The sequence below is a fragment of the Gorilla gorilla genome, chromosome 1, assembly GCF_029281585.2.
Source record: "Gorilla gorilla gorilla isolate KB3781 chromosome 1, NHGRI_mGorGor1-v2.1_pri, whole genome shotgun sequence".
Taxonomy (NCBI): domain Eukaryota; kingdom Metazoa; phylum Chordata; class Mammalia; order Primates; family Hominidae; genus Gorilla; species Gorilla gorilla.
The window spans coordinates 77,336,028-77,362,862 of NC_073224.2; the positions used below are offsets into that span (position 1 = coordinate 77,336,028).

The following is a 26,835-nucleotide window of genomic DNA, read 5'->3' on the forward strand; positions in this document are numbered from 1 at the left end:
GATTACAATTCAAGATGAGATTTGGGTAGGGAAACAGAGCCAAAGCATATTATTCTGCCCCTGGCCCTTTCCAAATCTCATATAATTTCACATGTCAAAACCAATTATGCCTTCCCAACAGTCCCCCAAAGTCTAAACTCATTTCAGCATTTATTCAAAAGTCCACAGTGCAACATCTCATCTGAGCAAGGCAAGTCCCTTCTGTCTATGAGCCTGTAAAATAAAAAAAACAGTTAATTCCTTCCAAGATACAATGCAGGTAGAGGCATTGGATAAGTGCTCTCATTTCAAATGGGAGAAATTGACCAAAACCAAGGGGCTACAGGCCCCATGCAAGTCTGAAATCCAGTAGGCCAGTCATTAAATCTTAAAGCTTCTAAATAATCTATTTTGATTCCACATCTCACATCCAGGTCATGCTAATGCAAGAGGTGCATTCCCACAGGCCTGGGCAGCTCCAATCCTGTGGCTTTGCAGGGTGCAGCTCCCACCTGGCTGTTTTCATGGTCTGGTGTTGAGTGTGGCTTTTCCAAGTGCACAGTGCAAGGTGTTGATGCATCTACCATTCTGAGGTCTGGAGGACAGTGGCCCTCTTCTCACAGCTCCACTAGGCAGTGCTCCAGTGGGGACTCTGTGTGGGGGCTCCAAATACATTTCCCTTTTGTACTGCCCTAGCAGAGGTTCTCCATGAGGGCTACACCTCTGCAGCAGACCTCTGCCTGGACATCCAAGCACTTCCATACATCCTCTGAAATCTAGGTGAAGGTTCCCAAACCTCAATTCTTGACTTCTGTGCACCCGCAGGCCCAAGACCACCTTTTGAAGCAATGGCCCAAGCTGTACCTTGGCCCTTTCTAGCCACAGCTGAAGCTGAAGTGGCTGGGACACAGGACGCCATGTCCCAAGGCTTCACAGAGCAGTGGGGGCCCTGGGCCTGACCCAAGAAACCATTTTTACCTCCTAGGCCTCCAGGCCTGTGATAAGAGGGGTTGCTCTGAGGATCACTGACATGCTCTGGAGATATCTTCCCCATTGACTTGGCTATGAACATTCAGTTTCTCATTACTTATGCAAATTTCTGCAGCTGTCTTTATTTCCTCCCCAGAAAACGGGTTTTTCTTTTCTACCTCATGGTCAGGCTGCAAATTTTCCAAACTTTTATGCTCTGCTTCCTCTTGAATGCTTTGCCACTTAGAAATTTCTTCCACCAGATACCCTAAATCATCTCTCTCTAGTTCAAAGTTCCTCAGATTTCTAGGGCAGAGGCAAAATGCCACCAGTCTCTTTATTAAAGCATAGCAAGAGTGACTTTTATTCCAGTTCCCAGTAAGTTCCTCATCTCCATCAGAGACTACCTCAGCCTGGACTTCATTGTCCACATCACTATCAGCATTTTGGTCAAAACCATTCAACAAGTCTCTAGGAAGTTCCAAACTTTCCCACATCTTTCTGTCTTCCTCTGAGCCCTCCAAACTATTCCAACCTCTGCCCATTATCCAGTTCCAATGTGGCTTACATATTTCCAGACTAACTTTATAGCAGTACCCCAATTCCAGTACCAATTTCCTGTATTACTCCATTCTCACACTGCTATAAAGAAACTACCCAAGACTAGGTAAGTTTTTGTTTTTTTTTTTTTTGAGGTGGAGTCTTGCTCTGTCACCCAGGCTGGAGTGTGAACTTGGCTCATTGCAACCACTACCTTCCAGGTTCAAGCAATTCTCCCACCTCAGCCTCCCAGGTAGCTGGGATTACAGGCACCCGCCACCACGCCTGGCTAATTTTTGTGTTTTTAGTAGAGACGGGGGTTTCACCATGTTGGCCAGGGTGGTGTCAAACTCCTGACCTTAGGTGATCCGCCCACGTTGGCCTCCCAAAATGCTGGGATTACAGGTGTGAGCCACCACACCCAGCCAAGACTAGGTAACTTATAAACAAATGAGGTTTAATTGATTCACAGCTCCACATGGCTGAGGAGGCCTCAGGAAACTTACAAAACTTACAATCATGGCAGAAGGGGAGAAAGAAGCAAGTTCCTTCTTCACAAGGTGGCAGGAAAGATAGAGGTGCAGGCAGGGGAAATGCCAGATGCTTATAAAACCATCAGATCTCATGAGAACAGCGTGGGGGTAACTGCTCTCATGATCTAATCACCTTCCTCCATTGACATGTGGGGATTACAATTCAAGATGAGATTTGGGTGGGGACACAGAGCCAAACCATATCAAATATTAAGAGATGTAATGTGCATAAAATTATACCACAAAAGGTGGGAAAAGGAATCAAACTAGATAGAAGTAACATATCTGTATGTCACTGGAATTAAGCCAGTATAAATCTGAAGCTAATTCTTTTTTTTTGAGACAGAGTTTCACTGCTGTTGCTCAGGCTGGAGTGCAATGGCGCGATCTCGGCTCACTGCAAACTCCACCTCTTGGATTCAAGCAATTCTCCTCCCTCAGCCTCCCAAGTAGCTGGGATTACAGGCACCCGCCACCACACCCAGCTAATTTTTGTATTTTTAGTAGAGACAGGGTTTCACCATGTTGGCCAGGCTGATCTTGAACTCCTGACCTCAGGTGATCCACCCCCACTTGGCCTCCCAAAGTGCTGGGATTACAGGCGTGACCTGAAGTTAATTCTGTTAAATTAAGGGGGTTATGGTAAACTCTAGAGAAGCCATTTAAAAAACTTTTTAAATGTAGAGAAAAGTCAGTACAGAAATGAATTCTACATTAGAAAGTATTCATTCAATACAAAAAAAAAACAATAAAAGAAAAACAGAGAAACAAAAAAGTCATGAAACAAAACAAGCAGTAAGATGGCAGAGGTAAATCCAACCATGTCAATAATATCTTTAAAGGTAAATGGATTTAACAATCCAATTAAAAGGCAGAGATTGTCAGACTGGATTAAAAACATGAATCGACTATATGCTCTCTATAGAAGACACACTTGAGATTCAAAGATACAAATACATTAAAAGCAAAAGGTATATAACAGTATAAAAGGAAAAGATATGTAACAGTAACCACAATAAAGCTGGTGTGGCTATACTGATAGCAGATAAAATAGATTTTAAAATAAAAAAAGTTACTAAAAATAAGGAAGGATATTTTATAATTATAAAAGGATCACTCCATCAGGAAGATATAACAATTATAAACATGTGCACCTAATAACAAAGTACCAAAAATACATGAAGCAAACATCAAGAGAAAGGAAGGGAAAAACAGACAATTTAAGAATAACAGTTGGAGACTTCAACATCCCACTATCAATAATGGTTAGAACCACTACACAGATGATAAATAAGGAAACAGAAGATTTTAACAATACTATAAACCAACTAGACCAGACATCTCTAGAACACTTTCTCCAATAACAATGAAATATACATTCTTCTCAAGTGTACATGGAAAATTCTCCAGGATAGACAAGATGCTAGGCTGTAAAACAAACCTCAATAATTTTAATGCTAGAATAATATAAAATATATACTCACACGACAATGGAATGAAATTACAAATCCATAACTGGAAAAAAATGGAAAACTCACAAATATGTGGACATTAAATAACATACTCTTAAATAACAATGGGTCAATGAATAAATCACAAGATAAACCATAAAAATACTTTGAGATTAATGAAAATGAAGACACAGTCCGGGCACAGTGGCTCACACCTGTAATCCCAACACTTTGGGCGGTCAAGGTGGGTGGATCACAAGGTCAGGAATTCGAGACTAGCCTGGCCAAAATGGTGAAACCCTGTCTCTACTAAAAATACAAAAAAATTAGCCAGGCATGGTGGCACATGCCTGTAATCCCAGCTACTCGGGAGGCTGAGGCAGGAGAATTGCTTGAATCTGGGAGGCGGAGGTTGCAGTGAGCTGAGGTCATGCCACTGCACTCCAGTCTGGGTGGCAGAGCGAGACTCCATCTCAAAAAAAAAAAAGAAAATGAAGACACAATATATTGAGCAGTCCTTACAGGGAAATTTATAGCTGTAAAACCTGTGTTAAGAAAGAAGAAAAATCTCAAATCAATAAACTAACAGCTCAACTTAAGACTATGGAAAAGGTAGAGTAAACCAAATGTAAAGAAAGTGAAAGGAAGGAAATAATAATGACTACAGCAGAAATTAATACAATAGAGAATAGAAAAACACTAAAGGAAATCAATGAAATCAAAAGATGGTTATTTGAAAAGATCAACAATATTAACAAACATTTAGCTAAGTTGACCAGGAGAAATAGAGAAGGCTCAAATTATTAGAATTGGAAACGAGAGAAGGGATGCTAGCACTGATCTTCTTTCAGAAATAAAAAGGATTATAAGGGAATACAATGAACAATTTTGCCAACAAATCAGATAACTTGGATGAAATTGTCAAATTTCTAGAAAGACACACACAAAAAACTGATTCAATAAGAAACAGACAATATAAGTAGACTTTTAACAAGTGAAGAGATTGAATCAGTTCTCAAAAACCTACCCACAGATGGCTGCACCACTGAATCCTCCCAAAGAGCCAAAGATGAATCAACACCAATTCTTCACAATATCTTCCAAAAGATAAAGATGGAGGGATACTTCTAACTCATTTCATGAAACCAGTATTACGTTGATATAACACCAGGTGAAGACATCACAGGAAAATAAAATAGACCAATGTCTCTTATGAATATCAATGCAAAGACTAGCAAACAGAATCCTGAACTGATCAAAAGTATTTTACACAATTACCAAGTGGGATTTATCCTATGCAAGCAAAGTTAATTTAATATCCAAAAAGACAATGAATGTAATACATCATATGAACATGAAAAAAATAATCACATGATCATCTCACTAGATGCAGAAAAAGCATTTGTCAAAATCCAACAACTTTTTTATGTAAAAGCATGCAACAAATTAGGAATAGAAGAAAACTTCCTAAACCCAATAAAAGGCATCTAGGAAAAACCCACAAATAACATTATACTTAATAGTGAAAGACTGGATGCATTTCCCGTAAGAATAGGAACATCTTCCATTCAACATTGTATTGAGGTTCTAGCCAAAGCAATTAGGCAAGAGAAGGAAATCAAAGGCATCTAGATTAAAAAGAAACTACTTCTATTTATAGGTATGATCTTTTGTATAGAAAATACTAAGAAATCCTTTAAAGAATTATTGCAACTAATAAATGAATTCAGCAAGGTTTTGGGATGTAAGATCAATATTTTAAAAATCAGTTGTATTCCTATACATATGCAATAAACAATCTGAAATGAAGTTTTAAAAATCTTATTTGCAATCACATTTAAAACGTACTTAGGAGTAAGTATAACAAAAGAAGTGTATAGCTTATACTCAGAAGAAATTAAAGAAGATCCAAATAATTGGAAAAACATCCCATGTTCATGTAGAAGACTTAACATGTTTAAGATAGCAATATTCCCATTCTGATGTACAGATCCAACAAATTCTTTTTCAGAATCCTAGTTAATGTCTTTGTAAAAATTGACAAGCTTATTCTAAAATTTATACGGAATTGCAAGGTACCCAGAAATGCCAAAATAATCCTGTAAAAGAAGAGTCAAGTAGAAAGACTCACATTTCCCATTCCTTTTCAAAACATTCTACAAAGCAAGAATAAGCAAGACAGTGTGTTACTGACACAACGGTGGACATATAGATCAATGTGATAGAATTAATCATTCAGAAATAAATCCATGACTGATTTTCATCAAAATTGTCAATACCATTAAGTGGAGAAAGAATAGTCTTCAACAAATGGTGCTGGTACAACTAAACATCCACATGCAAAAGAATGAAATTGGACCCTTACCACATACCATATACAAAATTAACTAAAATGGATCAGAGACCTTAATGTAAGAGAGCAAATGCTACAAAACTCTTACAAGAAAACATAGGGGTAAATCTTCATGACCTTGGATTTGGCAAAGAATTCTTAGCTATGACACCAGCACAAGCAACAACAACAACAGCACAGAAAAAATTTCCCTCAAAGAAAATACACAAATAGCCAATAAGCATGTGAAACAATTCTTCACATCATTTGTCATTAGGGAAATGTGAATCAAAACCACAATAAAATAACACTTCAGTCCCTCTATTATAGCTAGAATCAAAAGTCAGATAATAAGTATTGGCAAGTATGTGGAGAAATCAGAACCCACATGTACTGCTGATGTGAATGTAAAATTGTGTAGATTTTCCAAAAACACCTTGGAAAACAGTCTGGCAGTTCCTCAAATTATTAAAAATAGAATTGCCATATGATCCAGCAATTCCACTCCTTAGGTGATATATACCCAAGAGAAATGAAAACAAATGTTTGTCCACAAAAAGCATGCACATGAATGTTTATTGAAACATTACTCATTAAGGCCAAAAGATGGAAACAATCCAAGTGTCTATCAATGGACAAATGAATAAATAAAATGTGGTATATCCATAAATAGAATATGAATCAGTCATAAAAATGAACTACTGAAATATGCTACAACATGGATGAACCTTGAAAAAATTATGCTAAGTCAAAGAAGTTAGACACAAAGACCACACAGTACAATGATTCCTTTCAAACAAAATGTTCACAACAGGCCAGGTGCAGTGGCTCACACCTGTAATCTAAGCACTTTGGAAGGCCAAGGTGGGTGGATCACCTGAGGTCAGGAGTTCGAGACCAGCCTAGCCAACATGGTGAAACCCCATCTCTACTAAAAATACAAAAATTAGCTGGGCATGGTGGCAGGCGCCTGTAGTCCCAGCTACTCAGGAGGCTGAGGTAAGAGAATCACTTGAACCTGGGAGGTAGAGGTTGCAGTGAGCCAAGATCTCGCCATTGCACTCCAGCCTGGGAAATAAGAGCAAGACTTTGCCTCAAAAAAAAAAAAAAATTGTTCATAACAATACAATCAACAAAGACAAAGTAGATTTGTGGTTGCTTAGGGCTGGGGGTAGGACAGTAGGAGAGGATGAAGGATTGCAGAATGATAGCTAAAGTGCATAAGGCTTCTTTTTGAGGTGATGAAATATTCTAAAATTGACCAGTAATGGTTACTTATATCTATAAATATACTGAACACCACAGAATTGTACACTTTGAAAAAGTGAATTATATATGAAGTGTATTGCAATAAACCTTTAGGAAAATTCTCTCAAAACAAAAGAAACCTATGGGAACTTACGAAACAGAATCCACATCTATGTGCTGTGGAACAATACCAGTAAGGTTTAACAATATATCCAACTGTGATTTCATTTCATTAATTTTTTCATCTATTTCCTGCCATTCTTCAAGAGGCGTATCAGGAAACTCCAGGTTTTCCAACTTGAAAGAACAGAAGTCAAGAGAACTAATCAAACTTGGAAGAATTTTGGAGTAACCTAGAAAAGTAAGAAAAGCATTAACTTTTAGAAATATTTGTAAGACTACTATTTTAATACCAAATTATAAAATCCTACTGAGCAAGGGCATTATCTTTTAAAAATCTTTTATTATCCTACAGCTTGACTAGCAGAGAACCTTACAAAAAGCAGTTCCTAAATAAATGTTTAATGAATAAGCACTGTGTAATTGGTGCTTTAATGACTAACAAACTATTTTTTCAATGACAGTTTATATCCTACATTTCTTGTCTTTTCAGCTGAGAATCAAATGCATTAAACCCAGAAACTATCAACTATAGTTTTCTGTAAAAGACCTTAATTCACTACATCATTCTTTTAAGAGGACAATGATAATAATCAGCTTCTTCATGATTATGGGATAGTGAATAACAAATTAAAATAGATTATCATAGTTCTTGAGTCATTTTTTAGGTTATTGATCAGGTTTTCATAAAGTTTATAGCTTTTAGTCTGAACAAAACTTGAGTGTGGATCCTAATGTGGGTCCAGTGGACTGATTCACTATGAGATTATGGCAAAATACCCTCTTTTTCTTATTTATTTGCAAAATACGAAATGAAAACATTCCCATCTCAAAGTTATATAAAGACAAGTAATTTAAAAGGAAACTTTTTCTTGTCCTGGATGAAAATATTTTCACTGCCTTCCTTCATCAGTAAATTTTGATCTTTCAGGAATATTCAAAATGATCTGCTAATTTCACCACCATTCATAATTTTGACTTCTTCTTCTATTTTAAACCATTTGCTACCTCATTTTTCTCTGCCCACTGTACACAGTCATCCCTCAGTATCTACAGAGGATTGGTTTCAGGACCCCCATGGATACCAAAATCCATGGATTCTCAAGTCCCTTACAGAAAATGATGTGGTATTTGCATATAACCTATGCACATCCTCTTGTATACATTAAATCATCTCTAGATTACTTATATAACCTAATACAATGCAGATGTTATGTGATATTTATTATACTATATTGTGTTTTTATTTGTATTTTTTTATTTTTTTAAGTATTTTTGATCCATGGTTGCTTGAATCTGATGATGCAGAACCTGCAGATCCAGAGGGCTGATATGGATAAGTACTGCCATTTTATCAATAACTATATTATTGCTGCCATAGAAAATTTAATTGTGTTTTCCCATGTAGCTTTCATAGTGCAGTTTCAAATTGGACAACTGTGCCAGTCAATGGTTCAGGGTTGCCTCAGACACTTTGCTGAGAAGGATTCTTAAGAAACACATGATGCACTGAGCAAAAATGCTTTAATGAATTTTTAATATCTTTCATGGATTTTGGAGGATGGAACTTCAATATCTTTCATGGAAATTTGGGATATTAAGTCACTCTACTCAGGGGTAGGGTGGTTGACAAAACTGAAGTACAGAATTTGCTGAGGAGTAGAGGTCCTGGTAACACCAGGATACTATTGGGACCCCTAATGCTCTGAAGCACTACATCTTAAGAATAAAGGTGGAACAGAAATAGAACAGCCCTCAGAAAGCCCAAGGCCAGACTTCATTTCAGCTCAGTCCCTGCTTGGATTAAGGTGATCCGTGCCTGCACTAAATGACCTGCCAGAATAAAAAGTAAAATCCTTCTTATGTAATATAGTATCATCCAGAGTCTCAAATTATCTCTAAAACTTTTCACACACAATGTCCAACATTCAATCAGAAATAGAAATATGAAAAGAATGGACTCAAAACCAAGACAAAAATACAGAAAACAAAATAGAACTATAGGAGAACCAAATATTATCCAATCACCAGACATGGATTTTAAAATTAACTGTGACTACAACTTTCAAGTTATAAAATGACAAGATGGAAAATTTCAGCAAAGAACTAGAAACTCTAAAAGTTAATAAATTCTAGGACTGAAAAATATAATAACTAAAATTTCAAAATCAGTGGATGTTTAACAGAAAGTTAAACTAACACACTAAAAGAAAAACACTGCCAAATTAGAATTCTTAGAAAATAACCGTTAAGGCCCAGCGCAGTGGCTCATGCCTATAATCCCAGCACTTTGAGAGGTCAAGGGGGAGGATTGCTTGAGCTTAGGAGTTCAAGACCAAGAGCAGCCTAGGCAACATAATTAGACCCCATCTCAAAAAAAAAAAAAGAAGAAGAAGAAGAAGAAAGAAAGAAAAGAAAAGAGGAGGTTCCAAGATGGCCAAATAGGAACAGCTCCAATCTACAGCTCCCAGCGTGAGCAACGCAGAACTCAGGTGATTTCTGCATTTCCAGCTGAGGTACTGGGTTCATCTCACTGGGGCTTGTCTGACAGTGAGTGCAGCCCATGGAGTGTGAGCTGAAGCAGGGTGGGGCATTGCCTCACCCGGGAAGTGCAAGGGGTCAGGGACTTCCCTCTCCTAGCCAAGGGAAGCCATGACAGACGGTACCTGGAAAATTGGGACACTCCCACCCTAATACTGTGCTTTTCCAATGGTCTTAGCAAACGGCACACCAGGAGATTATATCCCACGCATGGCTCAGAGGGTCCGACACCCACATAGCCTCACTCACTGCTAGCACAGCGGTCTGAGATCAAACTGCAAGGTGGCAGCGAGGCTGGGGGAGGGGCGTCCGCCATTGCTAAGGCTTGAGTAGGTAAATAAAGCAGCCAGGAAGGTCGAATTGGGTGGAGCCCACCACAGCTCAAGGAGGCCCACCTGCCTCTGCAGACTTCACCTCTGGGGGCAGGGCATAGCTGAACAAAAGGCAGCAGAAACTTCTGCAGACTTAAACGTCCCTGGCTGACAGCTTTGAAGCGAGTAGTGGTCCTCCCAGCACAGAGTTTGAGCTCTGAGAAGAGACAGACTGTCTCCTCAAGTGGGTCCCTGACCCCCGAGTAGCCTAACTGGGAGACACCTCCCAGTAGGGGCCAACTGACACCTCATACGGCCAGGTGCCCCTCTGAGACGAAGTTTCCACAGGAAGGATCAGGCAGAAACATTTGCCATTCTGCAATATTTGCTGTTCTGCAGCCTCCGCTGGTGATACCCAGGCAAACAGGGTCTGGAGTGGACCTCCAGCAAACTCCAACAGACCTGCAGCTGAGGGTCCTGACTGTTAGAAGGAAAACTAACAAACAGAAAGGACATCCACACCAAAACCACATCTTTATGTCACCATCAACAAAGATCAAAGGTAGATAAAACCACAAAAGGGGAAAAACCAGAGTAGAGAAGCTGAAAATTCTAAAAATCAGAGCTCCTCTTCTCCTCCAAAGGAACGCAGCTCCTCGACAGCAATGGAACAAACCTGGATGGAGAATGACTTTGATGAGTTGAGAGAAGAAGGCTTCAGATGATCAGTAATAACAAACTTCTCTGAGCTAAAGGAGTATGTTCAAACCCATTGCAAAGAAGCTAAAAACCTTGAAAAAAGATTAGACAAATGGCTAACTAAAATAAACAGTGTACAGAAGACCTTAAGTGACCTGATGGAGCTGAAAACCATGGCATAAGAACTACGTGATGCATGCAGAAGCTTCAGTAGCCGATTTGATCAAGTGGAAGAAAGAGTATCAGTGATTGAAGATCAAATGAATGAAATGAAGCAAAAAGAGAAGTTTAGAGAAAAAAGAGTAAAAAGAAACAAACAAAGCCTCCAAGAAATATGCAACTATGTGAAAAGACCAAGTCTACGTCTATTGGTGTATCTGAAAGTGACAGGGAGAATGGAACCCAGTTGGAAAACACTCTTCAGGATACTATCCAGGAGAACTTCCCCAACCTAGCAAGGCAGGCCAACATTCAAATTCAGGAAATACAGAGAATGCCACAAAGATACTCCTCGAGAAGAGCAACTCCAAGACACATAATTGTCAGATTCACCAAAGTTGAAATGAAGGAAAAAATGTTAAGGGCAGCCAGAGAGAAAAGTCGGGTTACTCACAAAGGGAAGTCCATCAGATTAAAAGCGGATCTCTTGGCAGAAGCTCTACAAGCCAGAAGAGAGTGGGGGCCAATATTCAACATTCTTAAAGAAAAGAATTTTCAACCCAGAATTTCATATCCAGTAAAATTAAGCTTCATAAGTGAAGGAGAAATAAAATCCTCTACAGACAAGCAAATGCTGAGAGATTTTATCACCACCAGGCCTGCCTTACAAGAGCTCCTGAAGGAAGCACTAAACATGGAAAGGAACAACTGGCACCAGCCACTGCAAAAACATGCCAAATTGTAAAGACCATTGATGCTAGGAAGAAACTGCATCAACTAACGAGCAAAATAACCAGCTAACATCATAATGACAGGATCAAATTCACACATAATATTAACCTTAAATGTAAATGAGCTAAATGCCCCAATTAAAAGACACAGACTGGCAAATTAGATAAAGAGTCAAGACCCATCAGTGTGCTGTATTCAGGAGACCCATCTCATGTGCAGAGACACACATAGGCTCAAAATAAAGGGATGGAGGAAGAACTACCAAGCAAATGGGAAAAAAAAACAGCAGAGGTTGCAATCCTAGTCTCTGATAAAACAGACTTTAAACCAACAAAGATCAAAAGAGACAAAGAAGGCCATTACATAATGGTAAAGGGATCAATTCAACAAGAAGAGCTAACTATCCTAAATATATATGCACCCAATACAGGAGAACCCAGATTCATAAAGCAAGTCCTTAGAGACCTACAAAGAGACTTAGACTCCCACACAATAATAATGGGAGACTTTAACACCCCACTGTCAACAGTAGACAGATCAATGAGACAGAAAGTTAACAAGGATATCCAGGAATTGAACTCAGCTCTGCAACAAGCAGACCTAACTGACATCTACAGAACTCTCCACCCCAAATCAACAGAATATACATTCTTCTTAGCATCACATCGCACTTATTCCAAAATTGACCACATAGTTGGAAGTAAAGCTCTCCTCAGCAAATGTAAAAGAACAGAAATTATAACAAACTGTCTCTCAGACCACAGTGCAATCAAACTAGAACTCAGGATTAAGAAACTCACTCAAAACTGCTCAACCACATGGAAACTGAACAACCTGCTCCTGAATGACTACTGGGTACATAATGAAATGAAGGCAGAAATAAAGATGCTCTTTGAAACCAATGAGAACAAAGACACAACATACTAGAATCTCTGGAACACATTTAAAGCAGTGTGTAGAGGGAAATTTATAGCACTAAATGCCCACAACAGAAAGCAGGAAAGATATAAAATTGACACTCTAACATCACAATTAAAAGAACTAGAGAAGCAAGAGCAAACACATTTGAAAGCTAGCAGAAGGCAAGAAATAACTAAGATCAGAGCAGAACTGAGGAGATAGAGACACAAAAAAACCCTTCAGAAAATCAATGAATCCAGGAACTGGTTTTTTGAAAAGATTAACAAAATTGATAGACTGCTAGCAAGACTAATAAAGAAAAGAGAGAAGAATCAAATAGATGCAATAAAAAATGATAAAGGGGATATCACCACTGATCCCACAGAAATACAAACTACCATCAGAGAATACTATAAACACCTCTACGCAAATAGACTAGAAAATCTAGAAGAAATGGATAAATTCCTGGACACATACACCCTCCCAAGAGTAAACCAGGAAGAATTTGAATCCCTGACTAGACCAATAACAGGTTCTGAAATTGAGGCAATAATTAATAGCCTACCAACCGAAAAAAACAGGAAGAAGTTGAATCCCTGAACAGACCAATAAATAACAGGTTCTGAAATTGAGGCAATAATTAATAGCTTACCAACCAGGACCAGACAGATTCACAGCCAAATTCTACCAGAGGTACAAAGAGGAGCTGGTACCATTCCTTCTGAAACTATTCCAATCAATAGAAAAAGAGGGAATCTGCCTTAACTCATTTTATGAGGCCAGAATCATCCTGATACCAAAGCCTGGCAGAGACACAACAAAAAAAAAAGAGAATTTTAGACCAATATCCCTGATGCACATCGATGCAAAAATCCTCAATAAAATACTGGCAAACCGAATCCAGCAGCACATCAAAAAGCTTATCCACCACGATGAAGCTGGCTTCATCCCTGGGATTCAAGGCTGGCTCAACATATGAAAATCGATAAATGTAATCCAGCATATAAACAGAACCAAAGACAAAAACCATATGATTATCTCAATAGATGCAGAAAAGGCCTTCAACAAAATTCAGCAGCCCTTCATGCTAAAAACTCTCAATAAACTAGGTATTGATAGGATGTATCTCAAAATAATAAGAGCTATTTATGACAAACCCACAGCCAATATCATACTGAATGGGCAAAAACTGGAAGCATTCCCTTTGAAAACTGGCACAAGACAGGGATGCCCTCTCTCACCACTCCTATTCAACATAGTGTTGGAAATTACGGCCAGGGCAATCAGGCAGGAGAAAGAAATAAAGGGTATTCAATTAGTAAAAGAGGAAGTCAAATTGTCCCTGTTTGCAGATGACATGATTGTATATTTAGAAAACCTCATCGTCTCAGCCCAAAATCTCCTTAAGCTGATCAGCAACTTCAGCAAAGTCTCAGGATACAAAATCAATGTGCAAAAATCACAAGCATTACTATACACCAATAACAAACAGAGCCAAATCATTAGTGAACTCCCATTCACAATTGCTTCAAAGAGAATAAAGTACCTAGGAATCCAACTTACAAGGGATGTGAAGGACCTCTTCAAGGAAAACTACAAACCACTGCTCAACAAAATAAAAGAGGACACAGACAAACGGCAGAACACTCCATGTTCATGGATAGGAAGAATAAATATCATGAAAATGGCCATACTGCCCAAGGTAATTTATAGATTCAATGCCATCCCCATCAAGCTACCAATGACTTTCTTCACAGAATTGGAAAAAATACTTTAAAGTTCATATGGAACCAAAAAATAGCCCACATTGCCAAGACAATCCTAAGCCAAAAGAACAAAGCTGGAGGCATCATGCTCCCTGACTTCAAACTATACTACAAGGCTACAGTAACCAAAACAGCATGGTATTGCTACCAAAACAGAGATATAGACCAATGGAACAGGACAGAGCCCTCAGAAATAATACCACACATCTACAACCATCTGATCTTTGAGAAACCTGACAAAAACAAGAAATGGGGAAAGGATTCCCTATTTAATAAATGGTGCTGGGAAAACTGACTAGCCATATGTAGAAACCTGAAACTGGATCCCTTCCTTACACCTTATACAAAATTAATTCAAGATGGATTAAAGACTTAAATGTTAGACCTAAAACCATAAAAACCCTAGAAGAAAACCTAGGCAATACCATTCAGGACATAGGCATGGGCAAGAACTTCATGACTGAAACACCAAAAGCAATGGCAACAAAAGCCAAAATTGACAAATGAGATCTAATTAAACTAAAGAGCTTCTGCACAGCAAAAGAAACTACCATCAGAGTGAACAAGCAACCTACAGAATGGGAGAAAATTTTTAGAATCTACCCATCTGACAAAGGGCTAATATTCAGAGTCCACAAAGAACTTAAACAAATTTACAAGAAAAAAACAAACAACCCCATCAACAAGTGGGTGAAGGATATGAACAGACACTTCTCAAAAGAAGACATTTATGCAGCCAACAGACATATGAAAAAATGCTCATCATCACTGGTCATCAGAGAAATGCAAATCAAAACCACAATGAGATACCATCTCACACCAGTTAGAATGGTGATCATTAAAAAGTCAGGAAAACAACAGGTGCTGGAGAGGATGTGGAGAAATAGGAACACTTTTACACTGTTGTTGGGACTGTAAACTAGTTCAACCGTTGTGGAAGACAGTGTGGCGATTCCTCAAGGATCTAGAACTAGAAATACCATTTGATCCAGCCATTCCATTACTGGGTATATACCCAAAGGATTATAAATCATGCTGCTATAAAGACACATGCACACCTATGTTTATTGTGGCACTATACACAATAGCAAAGACTTGGAACTAACCCAAATGTCCATCAGTGATAGACTGGATTAAGAAAATGTGGCATATATACACCATGGAATACTATGCAGCCCAGCCATAAAAAAGGATGAGTTCATGCCCTTTGTAGGGACATGGATGAAGCTGGAAACCATCATTCTCAGCAAACTATCACAAGGACAGAAAACCAAACACCGCATCTTCTCACTCATATGTGAGAAATGAACAATGAGGACACTTGGACACAGGGTGGGGAACATCACACACCGGGGCCTGTCGTGGGGTGGGGGGAGGTGGGAGCGATAGCATTAGGAGATACACCTAATGTAAATGATGAGTTAATGGGTGCAGCACACCAACATGGCACATGTATACATATGTAACAAACCTGCACGTTGTGCACATGTACCCTAGAACTTAAAGGATAAGAATAATAATAAAGAAAAGAAAAGAAACAAAAGAAGAAGGAAGGAAGGAGAGAAAGGAAGGAAGGAAGGAAGGAAGGAAAGAAAGAAAGAAAGAAAGAAAGAGAAAGAAGGAAGAAAAGAAAAGAGAGAGAGAAGGAAGGAAAGAGAAAGAAAAGAAGGAAAGAAAGAAAAGAAAAGAGAAAAGAAAAGAAAGGAAGGAAAGAAAGGAAGGAAGGAAGGGAAAGAAAAGAAAGAGAGAAGGAAGGAAGCAAAGAAAGAGAGAAAGAAAAAGAAAAAGAAAAGAGAAAATAAAAGAAAGAAAGGAAGGAAGGAAGGAAAAAAGGAAGGAAAGAAAGAAAGAAAAAGAAAGAAAGAAAGAAAAGGAAAGAAAGAAAGAAGAGAAAAGAAAGCAAGCCTTTAAACAAAAAATAATCAGCAGACCCACCACTATAGAAAATACCAAAGAGATTTCTTCAAGGAAAAAGAAAATTATTCCAGAAAGCAAATGCAAACGTAGGAAGGGAGCAATGAGAATAAAAAGATCTTACTCTACAAATTCACAAAAGGGAAAGATCAGTTATTCTTTGGCCATAGACTCAAGCCTTAAACAAGTAATCACAAAATCAATTTTAAACTTTTTCATGAGCATTTATTTTGATTATATAAACATTATCTTATCCTATGTATTAATTTTAGAAGAATTATAGTATGAAAATGTATTATATTACATATATAATTTTCTTCCTATAGAACCTATGTCTTTTAAACAACTAAATGTATTCTAGCCAGGCATAGTGGCATGCACCTGTAGTCCCAGCTACTCAGGAGGCTGAGGCAGGAGGATTGTTTGAACCCAGGAGTTCAAGGCCATTATTCGGCCTGGACATTATAGGTAAGTACTTCCTTTAAAGAATGTATTCTTGAGGTGACAAAAACTAATGGCTTGGAAGTATTTTTCCCATTCTCATTTTTAGGTCCTTTATTGCTTAAGTAGAGAAAAACAATTTACTTTTATTTATTTAATTCTGATTCAGTCACCTCACCAAACTGTCTTACTGATTTTAATCTTTTTTTCTATAGTTCCAGATTTTCTAAGTATATAACTATAATATCAGCACAAAGAAATATTTTATCTTTTCTTTTTCAATATTCATATCTGTCATTTTACTTTATTCTATTATTTTATTTTCTAGAACCACCAAAAAAAAAATAAAAATGTTGATATCAAGCATCCTCATCTATTTTGTTAGGTTAATTATAAAGTTTTAGTGTTTTTCCATTCATGGTATTACTATTGGTTTTTTATTTGTTTTAGTATTATATTTATGTAGTTTTTTTCTAGGGATATTTAATTTAGACTTTTTCTTGAGAATATGCTATATTTTAACAAAACAATTGCAGCATCTCTTATATGATCACACAGTTTTTTCTCTTAATATTTTTATGAAATGTATTATGCTGATCAATTTCCTAATGTTGAATCGCTCATGCATTCCTGGAATATATTCTACTTGGTTAAAATGTTTTGCTTTTAATCTTTGCTAAGCTATAATAATAATTATTATTTTATTTAGAATGTTTGCACCTACTGTCATAAATAACAGAAAATTGATGGGTTTATTTGTACTATATTTATTGTGTTTTGACATTATGGTTTTCTGGGTTCATAAACAATTTGGAGGATTTTCCATATTGTTCTAAGGCTTCGAATTATTTAAGAATCTTAAAATTATATGTTCTTTAAAGTTTAAATAAAACTTAGCTATGAAGCTAGGAATAAAAAAGAAAATCGGCCTGGCATGGTGGCTCACTCCTGTAATCTCAGCACTTTGGGAGGCCAAGGTGGGTGAATGACTTGAGCCCAAGAGTTTGAGACCAGCCTGGACAATATGATGACACCCAATCTCTACAAAAAAATTAGCCAGGAGCCACAGCATGCACCTGTAGTCCCAGCTACCTGAGAGGCTTTGGTGGGAGGATCACTTAAGCATGGCAGTTTGAGGCTGCTGTGAGCCATGATCATACCACTACACTCAGGCCTCAGCAACAGAGTAAGACTGTCTCAAAAAAAGAAAAAACAAAAGAGAAGAAAAGAAAAAAGAGAAAATCAGCCCATGATATTTCCTCACTTCAGAATGTCAGCCAGTTAGCAACAATCCTATTCTAGTTACCACATGCCTGAAAGTCAATCAAGTAACAACAGCCTCACTCCAAATACAAGGTATCCATGGCTGAAAGTAAAACGATCTCTAAATACTCTTTTTCCTTAAAGTTTTTCAGTCTTGGAATTCCATGCTTCTGTGTGAATATCTCTTGCTTTGTTCAGAGAGGTTGTACATTGTATTACAGGTCTTCCCTCCTTAACAAGCAAAAATTCAGCTTTTTTATGGTTATTGTATTTGAATACTTCTATCTTTCTTAGACGAATTGAAAATATGAATATGTGGATAAATCTAAATGAATACTGGCTATATGAAATACGAATAATAATGTTTTGTGAGATTTAAGTATGTAAAAAGAACTGAAACACAAACAAAAATAACACGAAGTATGGGGGAAGCTAAACTAAGAACAAAATAAATTTTGAAATGTTTGGAAAGTAAATACTACATCTTCTAAATAATCCTGAGTCAAAAGACAAACCACAATGGAAATTTAAAACTGTCTTGCCTTTCTGCCCCTGGATGCTGCCGAAGAAGCATCGTTAAAGTCTCTCTTCTCCCGGCCGTCTTGTCTAACTCAGAGTCTCCTAAAGAGCCCGAACAGCTGAGGAAGCTCTTCCTTGGACGGTTGAGCTTCGAAACAAGCGATGAGAGCCTGAGGAGCCATTTTGAGTAATGAGGAACGCTCATGGACTGTGTGGTAATGAGATCCAAATACCATGCGCTCCAGGGGCTTTGGGTTTGTCTCATATGCCACTGCGGAGAAGGTGGATGCAGCCATGAATGCAAGGCCACAAAAGGTGGATGGAAGAGTTGTGGAACCAAAGAGAGCTGTCTCAAGAGAAGATTCTCAAAGACCAGGTGCCCACTTAACTGTGAAAAAGATATTTGTTGGTGGCATTAAAGAAGACACCGAAGAACATCACCTAAGAGATTATTTTGAACAGTATGGAAAAAATGAAGTGATTGAAATCATGACTGAGGCAGTGGCAAGAAAAGGGGCTTTGCCTTTGTAACCTTTGACAATCATAACTCCATGGATAAAACTGTCATTCAGAAATAGCATACTGTGAATGGCCACAACTGTGAAGTTAGGAAAGCCCTGTCAAACCAAGAGATGGCTGGGCTTCATCCAGCCAAAGAGGTCAAAGTAGTTCTGGAAACTTTGGTGGTGGTCATGGAGGTGGTTTCAGTGGGAATGACAACTTTGGTCACAGAGGAAACTTCAGTAGTCATGGTGGCTTTGGTGGCAGCTGTGGTGGTGATGGATATGGTGGCAGTGGGGATGGCTATAATGGGTTTGGTAATGATGGTGGTTATGGAGGAGGTGGCCCTGGTTACTCCGGAGGAAGCAGAGGCTAAGGAAGTGTTGGACAGGGTTATGGAAGCCAGGGCAGTGGCTATGGTGGGAGTGGCAGCTATAACAACGGAGGTGGAGGCAGCTTTGGTGGTGGTAGTGGAAGCAGTTTTGGAGGTAGTGGAAGCTACAATGATTTTGGCAATTACAACAATCAGTCTTCAAATTTTGGACCCACGAAGGGAGGAAACTTTGGAGGCAGAAGTTCTGGCCCCTATGGTGGTGGAGGCCAATACTTCATCAAACCACAAAACCAAGGTGGCTACGGAGGTTCCAGTAGCAGCAGTAGCTATGACAGTGGCAGAAGATTTTAATTAGGAAACAAAGCTTAGCAGCAGAGGAGATCCAGAGAAGTGACAGGGAAGCTACAGGTTACAACAGATTTGTGAACTCAGCCAAGCACAGTGGTAGCAGGGCCTAGGTGCTACAAAGAAGACATGTTTTAGACAAATACTGATGAGTATGGGCAAAAAACTCGAGGACTGTTATTTGTGACTAACTCTATAACAGGTTATTTTAGTTTGTGTTCTGTGAAAAGTGTAAAGCATTCCAACAAAGGGTTTTAATGTAGTTTTTTTTTTTTTTGAACCCATGCTGTTGATTGCTAAATGTGATAGTCTGATTGTGATGCTGAATAAATGTCTTTAAAAAAAAAACAAAGCAAAAAAAACTATGTCTTAAACTAAATAATAAAAATTATGCAAAACATGGGATGCAGCCAAAGCTGGCTTCTTATGACTCAGTTCTATTGGGTTTCCTCCTACTTCTATTGTCCTACTATCTCTCGTTACCCTTTAAAATGTGGGGGATCCATTCTTAGTCCTTAGTTATTCCCATTGTGTATTTCCCCCCCAAGGTGATCTCATCAAAATTCATGGCTTTAACTAACACATATACTAGTATCTTCCAAATTTTTTTTTTTTTTTTTTTTTTTGAGACGGAGTCTCACTCTGTCGCCCAGGCTGGAGTACAGTGGCACGATCTCAGCTCACTGCAAGCTCTGCGTCCCGGGTTCACGCCATTCTCCTGCCTCAGCCTCCAGAGTACCTGGGACTACAGGCGCCCACCACCACGCCCAGCTAATTTTTTTTGTATTTGTAGTAGAGACGGAATTCCTCGGTGTTAGCCAGGATGGTCTTGATCTCCTGACCTCGTGATCCACCCACCTCAGCCTCTCAAAGTGCTGGGATTACAGGCGTGAGCCACCGCGCCCAGCCTCTTTTTTTTTTTTTTTTTTTTTTGAAACAGTCTCGCTGTCTCCCCTAGGCTGGGGTGCAAGGGTGCAATCTCGGCTCACTACAACCTCCGCCTCCCGGGTTCAAGCAATTCTCCCGCCTCAGCCTCCTGAATAGTGGGGATTACAGGCATGTGCCACCATGACCGGCTAATTTTTTTTTTTTTTTTTTTTGAGACGGAGTCTCACTCTGTCGCCCAGCCTGGAGTGCAGTGGCACGATCTCCGCTCACTGCAAGCTCCACCTCCTGGATTCACGCCATTCTCCTGCCTCAGCTTCCAGAGTAGCTGGGACTACAGGCGCCCGCCACCACGCCTGGCTAATTTTTTTGTATTTTTGGTAGAGATGGAATTTCACCATGTTAGCCAAGATGGTCTCAAACTACTGACCTCAGGTGACCCACCTGCCTCGGCCTCCCAAAGTGCTAGGATTACAGGTTTGAGCCACCGTGCCTGGCGTCTTCCAAAATTTCATCCAAGATTTTTCTCCCACATTCCTGACATGCCTGTTGAACAAGTCCACTTAATTGTGCCATAGCTACTTGAAAGTCAGTATGTCTAATACTAAATACACAATCTCCCTTCCCCATACTTTTCCTTCTCCTGTATTCTCTAATCTTAATAAATTGGATGACCCATTTACAGTCCAATCAGGAACACAGCCATCCCACAATACTCTCTCTCTCACACATAATTGTGTAGCCTACATTTTTTAAATCTCTCTTATTTTTCTTTCCTCTTCTCCATTCCCATGTCTTAGGATAGGTCCTCATTATTTCTCAACTTATTCCTGTAGTAGATTCCTGTATTAGTCCATTTTCATGCTGCTAATAAAGACATACCCGAGACTGGGCAATTCACAGAAGAAAGAGGTTTAATGGACTTAACAGTTCCACGTGGCTGCAGAGGCCTCACAATCATAGCAGAAGGTGAAAGGCATGTCTCACATGGAGGTAGACAAGAGAAGAAAGCTTGTGTAGGGAAACACCCCATTATAAAACCATCAGATCTTATGAGACTTATCCCCTACCACGAGAACAGCATGGGAAAGACCTGCTCCCATGATTCAATTACCTCCCACTGGGTCCCTCCCACAACACATGGGAATTCAAGATGAGATCTGGGTGGGGACACAGCCAAACCATATCATTCTGTCCCTGGCCCCTCCCAAATCTCCACATTTCAAAACCAACCATGACTTCCCAACAGTCCCCCCAAAGTCTTAATTCATTTCAGCATTAACTTAAAAGTCCACATTCCAAAGTCTCATCTGAAACAAGACCAGTCCCTTCTGCCTATGAGCCTGTAAAATCAAAAGCAAGTTAGTCACTTCCTAGACACGAAGAGGGTACAGGCATTGGGTAAATACAGGCATTCTAAATGGGAGAAATTGGCCAAAACAAAGGGCCTACAAGCCCCACGCAAGTCCAAAATCTAGCAGGAGAGTCAATTTTTTTTTTTTTTTTTTTTGAGACAGAGATTTGCTCTTCTTGCCCAGGCTGGAGTGCAACGGTGCGATCTTGGCTCACTGCAACCTCTGTCTCCCAGGTTCAAGTGACTCTCCTGCCTCGGCCTCCTGAGTAGCTGAAACTACAGGTGCATGCCACCACGACTGGCTAATTTTGTACTTTTAATAGAGATAGAGTTTCACCATGTTGGCCAGGCTGGTCTCAAACTCCTGACCTCATGTGATCCGCCTGCCTCAGCCTCCCAAAGTGCTGGGATTACAGGCATGAGCCACTGTGCCTGGACAGCAGTCAAATCTTAAAGGTCCAAAATGACCTTCTTTGACTCCACGTGTCACATCCAGGTCACGCTGATGCAAGAGATGGGCTCCCATGGTCTTGGGCAGCTCCACCCCTGTGGTTTTGTGGGGTACAGCCTCCCGGCTGCTTTCATGGGCTGGCAATGAGTGTCTGTGGCTTTTCCAGGTGCACGGTGAAAACTGTTGGTGGATCTACCATTCTGGGGTCTGGAGGACAGTGGCCCTCTTCTCATAACTCCACTAGGCTGTGCCCCAGTAGAGACTGTGTGTGGGGTCTCTGACCCCACATTTCCCTTCTGCACTTCCCTAGCAGAGGTTTTCCATGAGGGCCCTGCCCCTGCAGCAAACTTCTGCCTGGGCATCCAGGCATTTCCATACATCCTCTGAAATCTGGGTGGAGGTTCCCAAACCCCAGTTCTTGACTTCTGTACACCCGCAGGTTCAATACCACATGGAAGCTGCCAAGGCTTGAGGCTTGCACCCTCTGAAGCCACAGCCTGAGCTCTATGTTGGCCCCTTTCAGCCACAGCTAGAGCAGCTGGGACACAGGGCACCAAATCCCTAGGCTACACACAGCATGGGGACCCTGGGCCCAGCCCACGAAACCATTTTTACCTCCTAGGCCTCCAGGCTTATGATGGGAAGGGCTGCCATGAAGATCTATGACATGCCCTGAAGACATTTTCCCCATGGTCTCGGGGGATTAACAGTTGGCTCCCCATTACTTAAGTAAATTTCTGCAGCCAGCTTTAATTTCTCCTCAGAAAATGGGATTTTCTTTTCTATCGCATTGTCAGGCTGCAAATTTTACAAACTTTTATGCTCTGTTTCCCTTTTAAAACTGAATGCCTTTAACAGCACTCAAGTCACCTCTTGAATGCTTTGTTGCTTAGAAATTTATTCTGCCAGATACCCTAAATCATCTCTCTCAAGTTCAAAGTTCCACAAATCTCTAAGATGGGGCAAAATGCTGCCAGTCCCTTTGCTAAAATATAACAAGAGTCACCTTTGCTCCAGTTCCCAAGAAGTTCCTCATCTCCATCTGAGACCACTTCAGCCTGGATTTCATTGTTCATATCATTATTAGCATCTTGTTCAAAGCCATTCAACAAGTCTCTAGGGAGTTTCAAACTTTCCCACATTTTCCCGTCTTCTTCTAAGCCCTCCAAACCATTTCAACCTCTGCCTGTTACCCAGTTCCAAAGTCCCTTCCACATTTTCAGGTATCTTTTCAGCAGCACCCTACTCTACTGGTACCAATTTACTGTATTAGTCCATTTTCATTCTGCTGATAAAGACATACTCAAGACTGAATAATTTATATGGGAAAAGGGGTTTATTGGACTTATAGTTCCATGCGGCTGGGGAAGCCTTATCATCATGGTGGAAGGCAAGGAGGAGCAAGTCACATCTTAAGTGTATGGCAGCAGGCAAAGAGAGAGCTTGTGCAGGGAAACTGTACCTTATAAAGCCATCAGATCTTGTGAGACTTATTCACTATCATGAGAACAGCATGGGAAAGACCTGGCCTCATGATTCAATTATCTCCCAATGGGTCCCTCCCACAACATGTGGAAATTCAAGATGAGATTTGGGTGGGGACACAGCCAAGCCACATCAGTGAAAATTAATAGCGAATAGAAAAACAATATAGAAAATCAAGAAAACCAAAAGCTGGTTCTTTGAAAAGATCCACAAAATTGATAAACCTTTAGCTAGTTTGACCAAGAAAAAATTAAGACTCAAATTATTAGAATCAGAAACTTAAAAGTTTTAGGGCATTACTACCAACTGTGGAGAAATAAAAAGGATTATAAAGTGGACGATTTTTTTTGAAATATATGGACAACCAAAACTGAACCAAAACAAACCAAGAAAAAAAAGACAATATAGATAGACCTCTTAAAGAGCAGGTTAAGTCTGTAATCAAAAACCCACCTATGAAACTAAGCCCAGGCCTAGATGGCTTTACCACTAAATATTATCAAGCATTCAAAAAGAATTAGCACCAGTTCTTTACAAACTCTTCCAAAATAACAGAAAAGGAGGAAAATCTTCCCAGCCCATTTCACGAATGCAGTATTATGCTGACACCAAAACGAGATAAAGATATCACAAGAAAGAAAAGCTACAGATAAATATATCTTATAACTAAAGATGCAAACTCCTCAACCAAATACCTGCAAACCAAACCTAGAAACATATAAAAAGAATTATATACCATGATCAAGTAGGTTACATTTTTTTGAGACAGTGTCTCTCTCTGTCATCCAGGCTGGAGTAAAGTGGTGTGACTATACCTCACTGCAGCCTCTAACTCCTGGGCTCAAGGCATCCTCCTGCCTCAGCCTTCTGAGTAGCTATGTAGCTATGTGTACAGGATCTCACTATGTTGCCCAGGCTGGTCTTGAATTCCTGGCTTCAAGTAATCCTCCTGCCTTGGCCTCCCAAAGCATTGAGATTACAGGCATGACCCATCACTCCCAGCCTGAAGTAGGATTGATCCTAGGCAAGGAAGATTGGATTAATATCCAAAAATCAATGTAATATATCCTATTGATAGAATAAAAGACAAAAGCCACACAATTATCTCAATGAATACAGAGAAAGCATTTTTTTAAAAAATCCCACACATTTTCATGTAAAAGAATTCAATAGGAATAGAACAGAATTTCCTAAACCTGATAAAAAGCATCTGTGAAAAACCCACAGCTAACATCACACTTAATGGGGAAAGACTCATGCTTTCCCGCTAAGGACAAGAATAAGACAAGAATATCTACTCCCACCATTTCTGTTCAACATTGTACTGGAGGTTCTTGCCAGGGCTATTAGGCCAGAAAAATAAATACAAGAATCCAGGCCACCGTGGCTCACGCCTATAATCCCAGCACTTTGGGAGGCTGAGATGGGTGGATCACAAGGTCAGGAGTTCAAGACCAGCCTGGCCAACATGGTGAAACCCCATCTCTACTAAAAATACAAAAATTAGCCTGGCATGTGGCGGATGCCTGTAATCCCAGCTACTGGCAGATGCCTGTAATCAAGCTGGGGCAGGAGAATCGCTTGAACCCAGGCAGCAGAGGTTGCAGTGAGCTGAGATCGCACCACTGCACTCTAGCCTGGGCAATAGAGCAACTCTGTCTCAAAAAAAAAAAAAAAAAAAAAAGAATCCAGATTGGCAAGAAACTAGTAAAACCCTCTCTTCACTATAACATGATCTCATAAACAGAAAATCCTAAGTCGTCCACTAAAAAACCGGAAACTATTAGAACTAATAAATGAGTTCAGCAACATGGCAGTATATAAGATCAATATACAAAATCAATTCTATTTCTATAAACTTTAAGTGAAAAATCTGAAAATAGAACTGAGAAAAAATCTTCATTCACATCATCTAGAAGAATAACATACTCAAAAAAATATTTAACAAAAGAAATATAAAACTCCTCAGAAAACTATAAAACATTGTTAAGAGAAATTGAAAAATATCTAAATAATTGAAAAAAAATCCATGTTTATGAACTGGAAGACTTAACATTGTTAAGATGGCAATACTCCCCAAACAAATCTACAGATGCAACATAATCCCTATCAGAAGCTGATTTCTTCATAGAAATTGATAAGCTGATTATAAAATTCATATCAAATTTCAAGAGATGCAGAATAGCCAAAACAATCATGAAAAAGAATAAAGTAGGAGGACTCACACTTCTCGATTTTGAAACTTACTATAAAGCAAGAGTAATCAAGACAATGTGGCACAAGGACAAACATACACATGAGTAGAATAGGCTTAAGACTACAAAATAAGCCAAGAGATCTCTGGTTAACTGATTTTTGACGAGGATGCCAAGACTATTAAATGGAGGAAGAATGTTATTTTCAATAAATGGTGCTAGGACAACTGAACATCCACATGCAAAAGAATGAAATTAGAGCCTTACCTCACACACTATATAAAAATTAACCCAAGGCCAGGTGCGGTGGATTATGCCTCTAATTCCAGCACTTTGGGGGGCTGAAGTGGGATGATCGCTTGAACCCAGAAGTTTGAGACCAGCCTGTGCAACACGGTGAGATCCTGTCTCTACAAAAAATAAAAAAATTAGTCGACAGTGGCGGCACACACCTGTAGTCCTAGCTACTCAGAGGTTGAGGTGGGAGGATTGCTTGAACCCAGGAGGCTGAGACGGCAATGAGACAAGATCGTGCCACTGCACTCCACCCTACATGACAAAGCACAACTCTGTCTCAAAAAAAAAAAAAAAATTAACTCAAAATGGATCAAATACCATTATATAAGAGCAAAACTATAAAACTCTTAGAAGAACTAAACGTAAATCTTCATGACTTTAAATTTAGGAAAGGATTCTTAGATATGACACCAAAAGTACAAACAAAAAAGAAAATAAAATCGGTAAGTTGGATGGACTTCATTGAAATTAAAAACTTTTGTACTTAAAAGGACACTATCAGGATGTCCTGGCGAGTCCCAAGCTGAAGGAGGCGGCTCCGGGCAGTGCGGAGCGCTGGCGGCGGGCCCAG

At 39.4% G+C, this 26,835-nt stretch overlaps 1 protein-coding gene and 1 pseudogene across 15 annotated transcripts in view; one reads left to right on the top strand and one right to left on the bottom strand.

Annotated features, from left to right (window-relative positions):
- AXDND1 (axonemal dynein light chain domain containing 1) overlaps positions 1 to 26,835 on the bottom strand; it is a 185,583-nt gene that overhangs the window by 81,716 nt on the left and 77,032 nt on the right. For 13 of the 15 annotated variants that reach the window (XM_063710556.1, XM_063710543.1, XM_055366819.2 and 10 more), the window contains one exon: positions 7,207 to 7,405. In XM_063710556.1, the coding sequence (XP_063566626.1) occupies positions 7,207 to 7,405 (199 nt within the window). Of the gene's footprint in view, positions 1 to 7,206; positions 7,406 to 26,234; positions 26,378 to 26,835 lie in introns of all 15 variants that reach the window. The other 2 variants (XM_063710558.1, XM_063710548.1) reach the window with 1 other exon arrangement.
- Positions 17,945 to 19,603, top strand: LOC109028239 (heterogeneous nuclear ribonucleoprotein A1-like; annotated as a pseudogene).